The 13,891-nt window shown below is 42.3% G+C and overlaps 1 protein-coding gene across 1 annotated transcript; it reads left to right on the top strand.

The window, feature by feature from the left end:
• Positions 1-1,503: 1,503 nt before the first annotated feature.
• rgma (repulsive guidance molecule BMP co-receptor a) lies at positions 1,504-13,533 on the top strand. The gene is made up of 4 exons (XM_079162674.1): positions 1,504-1,929; positions 5,956-6,071; positions 7,933-8,450; positions 10,607-13,533. Exons 1-4 carry the CDS (start codon positions 1,916-1,918, stop codon positions 11,312-11,314), a joined length of 1,356 nt encoding a protein of 451 aa, XP_079018800.1. The 5' UTR covers positions 1,504-1,915; the 3' UTR covers positions 11,315-13,533.
• The last annotated feature ends 358 nt before the right edge of the window (positions 13,534-13,891 follow it).

Genomic DNA, 13,891 nt, shown 5'->3' with positions numbered 1-13,891 from the left:
CTGTTTCTACCTTTATATAGCTTTAACAGAAATCACAGGCTAATAAAGGAAATCACAGAGAGCCCCAAGGGTAGGCATTACTCAAGGCTTCTTTCATTTGAGCCGGTAATATAGTTACATGGCTGACTGTCACCGATTTCTACTGTAAAATGAAGCAGACACTGAACAAAAAAAATCAAAGTCTTTTACTAATCTGGTGATATGTAAAGCAGATCTGTTGTGTTAACTCGCCATAATACTTCAGCAAGAGCAGCGAGTATACGCCAGCTGTGTTTGAGATGTGGCCGGCATCCGGCACCTCTAAAACCATTCTCTACACACCGGGGTGTCCCTCTTTCATGTTCTTATGTTACATCAATTTAAAATATGCTGCCTCTCAGTGGCCATCTGGAGAGGGCAGGACTGGGCAGTGATAGTAAACGAGTGGATTACATGGGGTCAGTTTCTTGCTGGTTGCACAAAGGGATGATGTAATGTGACAGCTCTGTCCTGTAGCTGCATGCTAACGACGGCTTCGACATCAGCGTCAATAGAAGGTTAAATCACAGGGGTTTTAACTATCAGCGCTGCTATTCTGCTTGATTGTGCATGTCAATTACAAACCTGGCAGACAGTAAGAACACTGGACTGGTCACTCTGCTTTTTTTCAGTCAGATAGCCAGCTGTAAGTCTTTGCACTCCCTGGTGTGATGGATTTTCCTGATCAGACGAAAACTGGAGCAGAGAGAACCAGTTATGTTATACAGAGTGGAGACTGGAAAAGCTCAAGAGGAAAGGGGGGGGCGGGGGTTGTGGTATTTTCCTGCATGCAGTCTGATCCTAAAACACAGGTGCAGCCTCCATGCAACCCTCTCTGCCTTTGAGCATACCCCACCCCCCTCCTCCCTGATGCAAAGTGTTTGTCCATCTGATCCTCCTTAAATCCTGATTATTATGGATTTGTCTTTTTCCAACCTGTGATTTGCAGGGATGAGGATCTGGTAAAGGTTATCTGGTGAGGGACTGGATCTAACAGTTAGGGGGTATTTAAACACAAAAACACAAAATAATAAAGATGTGGAAATTAAGTAGCTGTTCAGTCCATTTTAAATGTAGCCCTTCTGGTGTTGTCAAAAGGTGAAAATTGGGCATATATGACTATGAAGAAAATAACAATTCAAGTGGAAGCTGACATCACATGGATTTACTTCCAGTTGCTTTAACAGAAAATAACATTGTACAAATCACTGTTTTTCGATCCTAATCTGAGGAGTCCTATCTCCCACAGAGAGAACAACTATTTGGAGAAAGAAAAAAAAAAGGGGGGGGGGGGGGGGGGGTCCACAGCTGAGATTTGGGGCTCCCAGCGGCGTCATGCAGAGCCGATCATTGTCTCTCTCACACTTTCTAACGAGCCATTTCACAACATCCAGACAGCACATCGGGCCGTACGTACGCAGCAGCAGCAGCAGCTTCGCCCTCGGGGCTTTTTTTCTCTCCCTGACGTCGACCATAACTAACAATTTGGATTCAACGCGCGGATGAGGGCAATTACTGGACTTAATGTCTCCTTTCCGATCGACCGATAGTCAAATGAGTTAAGCAATGGCTGCAGAGATTTGAGACACCCCCCCACCCACCCACCCCCGGGTGCGAGAAGTGTCTTTTTAAATAAATCCCAACTAAAAAGAAGAAGGAAAAAAAGCACTTTCATTTCACCGAGAAGAAGATCGGTGGACATCATGCACAGATTTGCGGATTTAACACTCAGAAAGCCACTGAGTGCGTTTGATTTCGGATTACAGTGACACACAGGACGAGTTTTTTTTGAAGGGGGAGATTTTTTAGGAGTCTGCTCTCTCTCTTTCTCTCTCTCTCTCGCTGCTGTTCGCTGTCCTTCGGGTTCCTGCAAGACTCCCAGAGTCGTGGAGAGCCCATGCAGTCGCCAAGGTTGGTTTATCTTTAGTTCGAGACTTATTTAGAATTGTAATAAATGTTATCGGAGTATATTTTACGCAGGAGTCTTGACAGTTTTTGCCGAGCTGACAGGGGTTTTAAACTGTATCACCATGTCCTAAAATATGTATATATATATTCAGATGTACATTCAGGAGAGCTCGAGTTCTACAATATTAACAACGTTAACCATTTGCAAGTGTCACTCAAGAATTACGCATAAAAACTGCATTCACTTCACCTCGTGCATTTTTAAATATTGAAGTATGCAGCACTATTTCATGCATCACGTCAGCATTTATCGGCTCCTAAACATAAATAGCGTTGAGGCTATTACTTCTATCTGACATGCAATGAAAAGAAGGATCTTCTTCAAGGCAGTGCAACAGGACAAATGCGCCTGCTGGCTGCAGATTTACACCTTTTTAAAATCCCAATTGCATGACAGCATGTAATTAGAGCAATAGACGAGTTGTCCATAAAGCTCGGATTTAATGACAGGTTTGGTTGTCCTCGTAATGCCATGTGCGTTTGTGTCGTGATTTGAGGTTTCATATCAGAGCTCATAACAAGCGCCATCTGTTGGAAAAGAGGATCAGTCCGCTGTGACCATTGATACAGACGCATATAAAAATGTTGTGCACAATTCGACACTGAAGAAGAGATGAAGCGCTTCACCAGTATTACTTACATTGCACTATATTCAGTGGATGAAAATGTCGAAACGCTGTCAGGTTTGACAGGTGATATCAAAGATTTAAAGCACACCATTGGATTATATCTACTGGATTTATGGAGATGTTTTATTGTTAAATGATGTCACCTTCACCTGTCGCAGCATGTGGAGCACATGATCTGCCTGATGTGTCTATAGAAATCTCTCTGGAAAGCTGTTTCTTGTGTGTCATTTACCGATGGAGATGTTAAATCCCAGGTAAAAGTCATTTCAATTAATTAGCAATTAAACAATCTGTTGATTGATCACACACTAAAACTATCATGCAAAGGCCAAAGTATAGCCGATAGCAAATGCTTGAGGAGAAAAGCCTATTGGGGAGAAGAAACCTGACCTCATTTTGATTGGTGCTGTAGTCAAACTGATAAAATGTGCCTTTGTGATGAGAATTAGGGCTGCAGACCGGCAGCGAATCATTATTTTTGCAATTGATTTAATCATTAAGTCTATCAAATTTCAGAAAATTAGTCAGAAATGGCATCACAATGTGTCAGAGCTCAAGCTGATGAGTTCATATTGCTTCTATATTCCCAACAAACAGCCCAAAACACAAAGACATTCATTCTTACAGTGATATAAAACGTTGAATAAAACGATGAATCTTTGCATTTGTGAAGCTGAAACCAGTGGTTGGCATTTTTGCCACCGAAATAGTTGACGATTGACTCATTTTTTAATCGACTAATCATTGACTCTGTAATTAAAATCAGATATTTTTATACAGAATAAGGAATATATAGGTCCTAACTGAAGAAATGGATTGTAGACTTCAAAAGGAATTGTTATTCGTAAACAAAAAATCAGTAAAATGATTAGTTCCTCTAGTATCATTGTCACTTTGCAAATGAACACTGTGACTGCATCTCTAAATATCTATTAATAAAGACCAAAGCTTACTTGTGACTATTGTGTTGCCAGAAATGTAATGACAACTATTAGCTTATTGTTCATAAAAAGGCAATTCAGAAACAAGTAATCTGCTAAAGATTTCATAGTCAACCAATAAATTAAAGACCAATAATTGAGTATATGAGCAGAACAAAAGATATTAGCATCTTGATAGTAAATAATATACAGACACCATTGTTTGCAAAGTCGCTGCAACAGGTTTCAAATCTACAATCTGCACCATCTATTTTCCGAATGTGATGTGAACCGTCCACTAACGTGTGAATCACTCACATTTCGGTGGCAGTCATTCATTTTAGATGTGAATACATGGTATATTAGAGGGAATCAGTCGGCACAGGGCCACCCTTGTTGAAAACATGTGTAGGCTCAGACCTCATTGTACAGGAACGTATCCATCATCCACGAGAGGGACAGCAAGCATTCACAAAGACGTTCACCGTACTATGGAAAAATACCGTACAGCCAGCCATAACCTGAGTGTGCTGCCATCTGTGTGGTAGTATTTTGGTGTAAATGTCAGTAAAAGACAGCAGGAATGTGTCATTTGTACAAGATAATCAAAGAAGGTGGTACTGCGCCTTTTAGAGGAGGGGATCACGGCCTGCTCTTTGTGGAAATGTATTCAAATCCTTTAAACTAACATGCATTAAATAGGCCCACTCTATTACAAGTCCTGCATTCTTAGTTGTACTTTAAATCAACGCACTCCTTGTGGTCCCTTTCTCACTGCTGATGTGGTAACCTGCGTATGTACTGCGGTTATGGCTTTGATTACTTCATGTACTGTTGGGTTGTTTAAACTACAGCAAGGCATCATGGTTGGTAGTTATATGCTGGGTAACGGGGAACTAGTGCTATCAGTAAAGAGTACAATGTCCTGTCCAACGCTGTAGGTATCATTGAGAACACACCGCTCATGTTCTTAGTGTTTTTTCGGGGAATTTAACAACCGAGGATGAGTTGTCACTATCATATAATTACAGGCATATTTCACAAAGTGGGTTTTTAAATGCTGGATGGAATCTAATTGTGCTTTCTTTACTTCCACCCTTTAATATTCAGTTTGATTTTATGTTTTGGCAGTTGAATTCCATTAGAACCCTTTTAAGTTCCAGTTTGTCTGACAGTATGTCTGACACATAGAGCTGCAACTATTTGGCAATTTATACATTTGTCAATCAACGGAAACTTTTTCTGCAACTTTTTTGATAATTGGTTAATCATTCAAGGATTTTTTTGGAGCAAACGTGCAAAATATTCGCTTGTTACACCCCGTCGAACATGAAGATTTGATGTTTTTGTATTTAATGTATCTAAATATCTTTTGGTTTCGGATTGCTGGTTGGACAAAACAGCCAATGTGAATATGTGAGCTTTGGGAAACTGTGATGGCCAATCTCCACTACGGTCTCACATTTTATTACGTAGAAAAAATAAATGATCAATAAAACAATAAGCTGATTAATCAATCATGAAAATAATTGTTGGGGGCAGGTCTCATATAAATTACAAAACAGCTTGTTCAAATTCCATACGTGGTGTTTACGCTGAGTGAAATATTCAATCCTGAATTATTTGGGCTTCACCATTTCATCAAATGGGAATATTCTCTGTGTCTTCCACGTCATTTTGTTCACATGTATCCAACATTCAGTTTGACCAAATTGGCATCTTTGGAACCTTTAGGGTCTCCACTAGAACATAAAATAATGTTATGTGGATGTTTGGCTGCACAGTGTGAGTTAGTTGGCCTACCAGTGGGTCTGTGAGGATGAAAAGGGGCAACTTGGCTTGCAGCCACCATTTTAAGTAATGCATTATTATGTCTCAGGTTTAAACACGGCAATGAGTGCTGATATGAAGGGCAGATCATTCACAGCTATGTGAGAATAAACGCAATGTTTGCTTACATTGTATGTTGTCGTTTTCCAACTCTCTTTCCCTCTGTGTTGATCTCCACACACATGCTTCCGATCAGACCTTTCGTACACACGGCGTCGTGGACGAGCACGTTGTGGGTCGTGAAGCCTCGGTCGTCGTCGAACAAGTCTGCACATTGAGTTGAAATTTGAAACGTGCAGAGGGGGTTTAAGGGCAGAACAGAGAGCCGTGATTGGTTCAGTGTGTCCGCTGTGCTCCTTCTCGACACTCCCTAAAAGGAAGACAGATTGCCTGGCTGCTTTCAGCCGCTTGTCCCGCACTGAGTGTTCGCTCACAGCCAAGAGGGCAAAAACAACTTGTTACCAGTCAGTGATGAGACGACGGGACTTCAGACCTCTTTTATGGGACTTTTTGTGGGTTTTCTCAACGAGGACTCGGTGTGGCTCTAACTCGTCTCCTCTGTCCTTTCCTTAACCCGGTGTGACCACCAGGGAGAGGAGTGCAGAGCGACCCCGAGCTGGATGGACGGTTATGGGGGAAAGAGGAAGAGCCTCGGCGCTTGACGTGTGCAGAGTCCTCGCGGTGTTTCTCTCGCTCTTCCCCTGCGGTAAGATGATACTTTTCTGTTACTTTTAAATTAAAAAGCAAAAGTTTTCAAATAAAGTTTTTTTTTTTTCTTTTTTTTTTTTCAAAGCGACCCACTGGCATGTTTTCACTGATACGGTTTAACATGGTACACCACCATATGATACGGTTTTTGCTGAAGTTGGCAAATTGCTATAAAAAATATCGATGCATGTATAAGTCGCTGCAGCAAATCAGTTGGAATTGCATGTAAAATCACTGCAACAATGATTAAAATCTACTAGACTCCAGATCACCGAGATTTTGGGGTTTGTAGTGTTTACGTGCAGACGTCTGTTTAAAAAAAAAATATTACAACAGGCTTGAACGTTAACAGCCATTACAGCCATTACAACATGTGAGTAGTTCAAGCAGCGTTAGCTTTATTCAATGTTTTACTATTTTATTGGAGAAAGACTAAACAAAGTGAGAGGTCCCTTTGGAGCTGCTGCAGCCCCCAACTCTTGTTTTGTTTGGGGGATGGTGCATGCCTCGGTGTTTTGCAGTGGCTCCTTGAAGAACTTTAAGTTAAGTTATTAATTAAGCAGGGAATAACACTTTGAGATGTTTTAATTGCTGCCATTAAAAGTTTCTGTAGAGAGTGCGGTGGTGGGATTATGGTTTGAATGCGCCAGTTTTAACATATATGTCAAAAAATCCACTATAATAGCAATTTTGTTGAAGATTTTTTTTTAAAAGGTCCAGTGAACTGTTGCAGTGACTGTGTAGCTTTTATATTAGCCTCCCACATTTCTGGGTTTAAATTGTCTTAATATCCTTGTAATTTGACAATGGGATGATTGCAGTGGTTAACTTTTTGCAGTGTGGATACCTATTTCAGCTCACCTTGCATGTTTGCCAAACCCTTATCAGTTTCCCTCTTAAGTCAAACAACAAAGGGATAATGCACTGATGGTTGAGATCAAGATTAGTTTATTGCCGTCTATCAAATGGGTGGAAGATGGAGAGGCCGTTTAGGGGGTTGGAGAGAGCTGCGGCGAAGCTTTCAGGAGGGATATCGTTTAAAGTGTTACTTCAAAGTGTTGATATGGCTTTGGGTGAAACTTCTCACGGTCTATTCAAATAAATGCTTTATTAGTCAAAGGTAATACTAGTCAAACATGGTGTGACAAAAAGGCAATCTTAGAAATGTTTAAAGAACATTGTGTAAAGAGTTGGACGGATGTGGCAATCTAGTTGGAGGGTCAGGAGCGTTTATTATCACTAAAGGTGTGGATTAGGATTCCCAAATGGCAATTTTTACTTTTACATTAACCAAAAGCCAATGAGTGTGAAAGGTTGACCAGAGGGCTGTTCAGAGCTGCGTTTAGTTCACTGTTTGCACAAAAACAGTGTTTCATGCTGGGAAAAGATTTGTATACATATTGGCATTATGTTATTTGTCCTTTTTTAAATGATGTGCAAACAAACCTCAGCAGCAAATATAGAATGAGGCGTTTACTTTCTATTTATTTTTTCTAGCATTTGAGTTTTTTTCAAATTTTGACCAGATGCCAACTAGATAATAGACAAAACAAAGTATGTGACAAACTATAAGAGTTCCTACTTTGCTATTATTGAAATGTGTATAACTTGATGTATAGTATTTGGCACTGCGGCCTAACCACAAAGGCTGTGTGGGCATTTACGCTTAGTTGGAAATGTTGATTATTCTTGTTTTAGATTCAGTATTATTTAAATCTGTGCTTCAAAACTACCATCAATAACAGCCAAAGTGTATTTATAGCTTTTTTCCCCCCTGTGTCTTGATCAGGTTTCTAAATGGCATGGTGTCCTGTGGTTTGCTTCTTTTGTTCAAACTGTCTATTGTTCCTCCCTGACAGTGAGCCTGCAGTGCAAGATCCTCAAGTGTAACTCCGAATTTTGGGCCTCCACCTCAAACTCTGGCCCAGAGGAGGAGTTTTGCACCGCACTGCGATCGTACAACAGCTGTGTACAGCGGACTGCGCGGACCTGCAGGGGGGACCTGGCGTACCACTCCGCCCAGCATGGCATAGAGGATCTAATGAGCCAACACAACTGCTCCAAGGAGGGGCCGACGTCCCAACCGCACGCCCGCACCCCTCTTCCTCCTCCGCCTCCGCCGCTGCTGCCCGACAGCCAGGAGCGCTCGGACGGCCCAGAAGTGTGCCACTATGAGCGCAGTCTTCACCGCAACACCGCGCCGCCCAACTACACCCACTGTGGCTTCTTTGGAGATCCACACCTCCGAACATTTGGCGATGACTTCCAGACATGTAAGGTGAAAGGAGCCTGGCCGCTCATCCACAACAAATACCTGTCTGTCCAGGTGACCAACACTCCTGTGGTGCCGGGGTCTTTGGCCACCGCCACAAGCAAGGTGGGGATCCGGTCTCTTCGTCCTGTATGCATGTCAATGTGGTCTACTTAGTTCAAAAGCAATAACTCTTAATCAACTTAGGGCTGGTATTCATTTCTCCATTAATCGATGAAAAATGTCCATGGCGACAACTGTCCAACAGTCCAACATATTCAGTTTACTATCACATAAGTCAAAGAAAAGCAGCAGATTCTCACATTTGAGAAGCTGGAACAAGGACATTTTAGACATTTTTGCAAGACTAATAAATGAATCAAGCAGTTGTTTCAGCTCTACAATCAACAGAAAAATGTTCAGCAACAGTTGTGACAATCAATTAATCATTGAAGTAATATATAAATCAAAAGTGCCAAAAATGGCTGTTCTAGCTTCTCCGATGTGAAGTTTTTTAATCTGTTTTATTATTATTTTACATTGAATATATGTGAGGTTTTGACTGTTGGTCAGACATAAAAAAGCATACAACTTTGCTTCATTGATTTTACATGTTAGTTGCATCAGATCATCCTACTGTTCATATTTTGGTTTGTACGAGTGTCGTCTTTCATGTGGTCTGTTGGTCAGAGCTGCTGTGGGGCTGCTTCTCTGTCAAACTGTGGACTCTGGTTAGTGTTTGGATGAGGTCCACAATGAAGCCAAATCCAGCTCCATTGCAAAGATCGTGATAAGCTTTATAAATTATATGTTAGTATTATAACAGCGGTGCTGCGTCAACTGTTAACACGAGGCTCCATTTTCACTTTTCACTGTGGACAGCTCGCACTGATGTTTGGCCTACTTAGAGTGCAGTCCACACTGAGCCCATTAGGTTGAGAAGCGTTGTGTCTGCACCGAGCTGTAGACATTTTCACTCCATTATGAGATATTTTCTTTCCCGGCTTTATCAGCCGTGCATTCCTCGTTATTGTTGTTTTGTTTAATGGTACATGGGTTCGTTTGGATGTCTGTCTCTGAAATGGCTTTCAGTAGAACTTGAGGTCAAAAACAAAGAAGTAGGAGAATTTGTAGTTGGCAACGTTTTGACAGCAATGATTCTGGAGCTCAGCCACTTTGCAGAGTCTCAAAACTGAGGTATTTAGACCGAGGCATACGGCAAGATCATTTTGTCCTTATGTACATTTGTAGAAAGAATAATTTTCTGCAATTACGGTTTCTTAATGATACTCGATTAAGTATGTTTTTCTTTTTTTAAAGCTTTTAAAGTAATGACTTTTTTATAATGCTGTTCTTGGAAGCAAATGAGACAACCTTTTTAAAGATCTTGATTCTGGACAAAGGGAAAACAAGGCAAGAGCCAATGCCACCTGTGCAAACAAGGCCCCTCTGCTAAAAAGATCTGCAATAGCAGAGCTCTGTGTTGCTGCATTACTCTTGCTACAGCAAATAAAACTGTCTGCTTATTGCCATCTTAATTCTGATGGAGGGATAATGGAGGCATTTTTGTTTGTTTTCATTAAAAGCTTTAGAAATGATCCAGTGAGAGAGAGAGAGAGAAAAAAAAACAGAAGTTAATGTAGGTGGGAAATGTTCCCCCGAGGGTGGAGGGAGTTGACACGGAACTGGTGCAACAGATAAATTGTCATGCTAATGGCGTATTCTGTAGACTCCCCCGTCCTCTGTCACAAGCGAGCAGACATCGGTCCCTCGGCTTCTCCTGGTGTCGCCGCTCCGACAATGGCTCATTGGTGTCCCGACGAAACCAAGCTTGCCTCGTCCTGAGCGGTCTCCCTTAATTAGCTGCAGAGTGTATCGCTCCGTCCTGGCCCGACGCCACTCCCCGGAGCATAGTTGTGGGGTTCACAGGCAGGTTCTTCAGCGCTATGAATGGATCGTCTTTGTGTCTGCAAACTGAGGCCTGATTTTACATGGCCGAGACTCGTGTTTTTTGAGGGCGTTTACCTTGGCCTCCCCCATGTTGAGCCAGTGCTGAAATGGGACACTTAAGTGGGGTGGATGGCACATATAGCACAAACTTGTTCTTAATGCAAATCTATAAGCACTTCCCTTTTTTTTTTTTTAAGAATTTACATCTACTGCATTTTACCAGCATTCCAGAAAAGCACTGCAACTAATGTGTACACACTTGCATTTATGAGAAAGGCAAACGCACACGTTGAATTACGCTGAGATGTCTTTCCCTTTCTGTTCTCCCGCAGCTGACAATCATCTTTAAGAATTTCCAGGAATGCGTGGACCAGAAGATGTACCACGCAGAGACGGATGAGCTGCCGGCCGCATTTGCAGACGGCTCCAAGAACGGAGGGGATCGGCACGGAGCGAACACTCTGCGCGTGGTGGAGAAGGTTCCCGGGCAGCACGTGGAGATTCAGGCCAAGTACATTGGCACAACCATAGTGGTCCGGCAGGTGGGCCGCTACCTGACCTTTGCCGTGCGGATGCCAGAGGAAGTCGTGAACTCGGTGGAGGAAGGCGACGACCAGGACCTGTACCTGTGTCTCCACGGCTGCCCCGCCAACCAGCGCATCGACTTCAGGAGCTTCAAGGTCCGAGCGGCGGAGGCCCACAGCGCCGCGGGCAGGGTCAGGGGCGGCACCGCGGCGCACGGATTTACCTACCAGTCGGCCAAGGCCAAATGCAAAGAGCGGCTCCCGGTGGAGGACCTGTACTTTCAGTCGTGCGTGTTTGACCTCCTCTCCTCTGGAGACATCAACTTCACCATGGCCGCCTACTACGCCTTTGAGGATGTAAAAATGCTCCACTCAAACAGCAAGAGATACCACATCTTTGAAAAGGACGCTTTTATGAGTAATGCCGGCCCGAGGGGCAAAAGTTTCCTTTCACTCCTCTTCCTCAACGTCCTTGCTGTCTTACTGTGGGTCGAATGTTGCACAGTTCATCTATAGTCGCGTCACAGCAGTATCCTCGTGTTGTATCCGTCAGTGAGTGTTAGAGTACCGTCACTGTGTCGTGCATTGGCTCCTCTCTCGTCTGCTCAGGTCCTGAGACTTGCCTGGTGGCTTGCCAGTAGAGTCCTCCCAGGCCCTGAGCCTCATTTTAGTAGGATTGTCATGTCTCGACTTCAGTGACAAGTAGAGGTCGCCGTGCTCCCACCTATCATCACGTGTGTTTAGCTGGTTCATAGGACCGGTCTTTGATGAGAGCAGCGGTGAGAGAGCCCAGCTACTCCAGAGCTCAGGATATCCACCTGGGATTAAATCCCACATTCTCACCGGGCCCGCATGCCTATGGGAAGCCGGACAAGATGATCTTTTGCAGAAAGAAGAGTTTGCTGATCCTCCCTCTCCTGATCCACTCATTGGTGCCGAGCCAGTGAAGCTCTCCGTGGCTCATGTGGCGACGCGAGAGGACCTGACAGGGGCTTTTGTTAACCTAAGGCCAGAAGCTGCTCTATGTTTGATTAGTTTCCAGCTTTGGAAAAGCCGGAGCCTTTTTGGAGGAAGCACTCAGCCAAAAGGATGTCAGAGCAGCGTCTCCAGTTGTCTGCTGTGGAGATTAATGGGTCATATTGTAATACAATTGTGTGTGTGTGGGTGTGTGTGTGTGTGTGTGTGTGCATTAGTCAAATATGTGTGCAGAACTCAGCATCTGTGGTTAATTTAGTGTGTTTGTGGGTCCAGGAGAAATCTTTCTCAAGTCTGTGGAACCCCAACATTTCAGAAATAGAAAAGATGAGGCGCTCCACAATCGGTCAATATGGACTTCTTATCTGCCAAGTAGTAAATCCCAAAAGGGAAATGAATTTAAAAAAAAAGAATAATCTCTCTTCAGCGTCATATGACCTTTTTACTCCATTGTTTGGGCTGACGTGTTGATCACACAGTGTTTTGTATTTTACGTCTGTAATGTGAATGTAGCGAACAAGAAAAGCAAAAGAACAACCGTAGTTCAGGGCACTCATAGCGTTTACAGAATGTAGATCAACCTGTCGAACTTAAACACCTCTTAGATAGCATTTTGTGAATTGAACTCTCCGTTTCAAGTCTGTGGTGTAGATACTGTTAGTACTAGCTGTAAAGACGTCGGTTCAGCATTTTATAGATGACCGGTGTGCTGACCTGACCGTGGCTTTGTGCGTAAACGATAAGCATATGTCGGTAGACGTGATTTCATGGCTTAAGTCATTGCCAAAGAACAAGCCCTCGTGCCAACATTTCCCCCAACAACTGAATTTTCCATCTTTCAGTCTTTTAACAATTGACATTTAGGGGGATTCTTAATTGTATTATAACTTGTGTTTGTTGGTGAATAATGCATTACAGTAACACACTGTAAAAGCAGCATTGGTTTTTGTTTTAGCAGTCGCAACCGTTGCTTTTCTTGTGTTTCATGCGAACACTTTCCATTTTGAACTTTGGCGCTCAGCTGCAGTATCTGGAAATGTGCAAGTCCTCCATGTAGATACAGTTACTGCTCCGGCACAGTTCTACGGTCATTCATCCTTTACACTGAAGTATTTGGCAGGCTTTACTACTGCTATTTGGAACATGTAATGGTGCAGTTTGACAACAACAACAAAAGAGGTCACGCAAACAAATGATTGTAATGTTGAATCTTGTGTTAATAGATGTAATTTGTGTTGTGAGTTTTACAGTATATGGTTCTACATTTGAAATGTGAGTTTGTACATATGTTTTGTGAGTTTTAAATTTGTATATTACCAGTTGTGTTTTGAATTTATCACGCCTGTTTTTGTACATCAGATGTTTTGGTGAATGTGAACCTTTTTTTTTATTTGAAAAGGGATTTCTTACAAAAACATGAACACCACAGAACAGAATATCAGTACAGAGGAAGTGATAAAATGCTGGTTGTCATCACTTTATCTACAACGTGCTGAATGCAGTCCACATCATCTAGAAACATGTTCCGGGGTGTTCGTGTTTTTGAGTTTAAAGCACTTTATGTTTTCTCTTCCATTTAGCTCTTAATTTGTTTGAATTTCTGTGTCAGACTTGTAATGGTAGAAAAGAGTTTTAAAAAAAATAGCTGAATGGGAAATGCCAGAAAGATCAAACTGTTTGTATGTAAAGCAAATGTGGTGCCACACGCCAGCTGTTTATAATGTAAATTATTTATTGAATAAAAGAAAATGTCTTGTTAATGAGGTGTCCTCTTGTCTCTGTTGCTGTGAGAGCGTTTGTTGAAATTCAGTTTTTGTAATAATCTGCAGTGTTTGACTGCCCCCTGCTGTAAAGACGTAGATGTGAACAAATGTTTGTCTAAAGAAGGATCTTAAACTGATTTTAGTCAGAAGACTACAAAGCCTCAGTAAAAAGTCAAACTTACGTTTTGTATAAATGAGCTGAAAGTGACGTTCAGTGCAGATAAATGTTATAAAGGACGAACATGTCTACAATCGCCCAACTCCAGCACTGAATAACTCAACAGAACGCCAAAGGTGTCGGCTTCATGCACACCTCGTCATGATTAAGAAATGACATCCAAGATTTATGAGTGTT

The sequence above is a fragment of the Pholis gunnellus genome (genome assembly GCF_910591455.1).
Source record: "Pholis gunnellus genome assembly, chromosome: 7".
Taxonomy (NCBI): Eukaryota; Metazoa; Chordata; class Actinopteri; order Perciformes; family Pholidae; genus Pholis; species Pholis gunnellus.
This window is presented reverse-complemented; position numbering and strand designations above follow the sequence as displayed.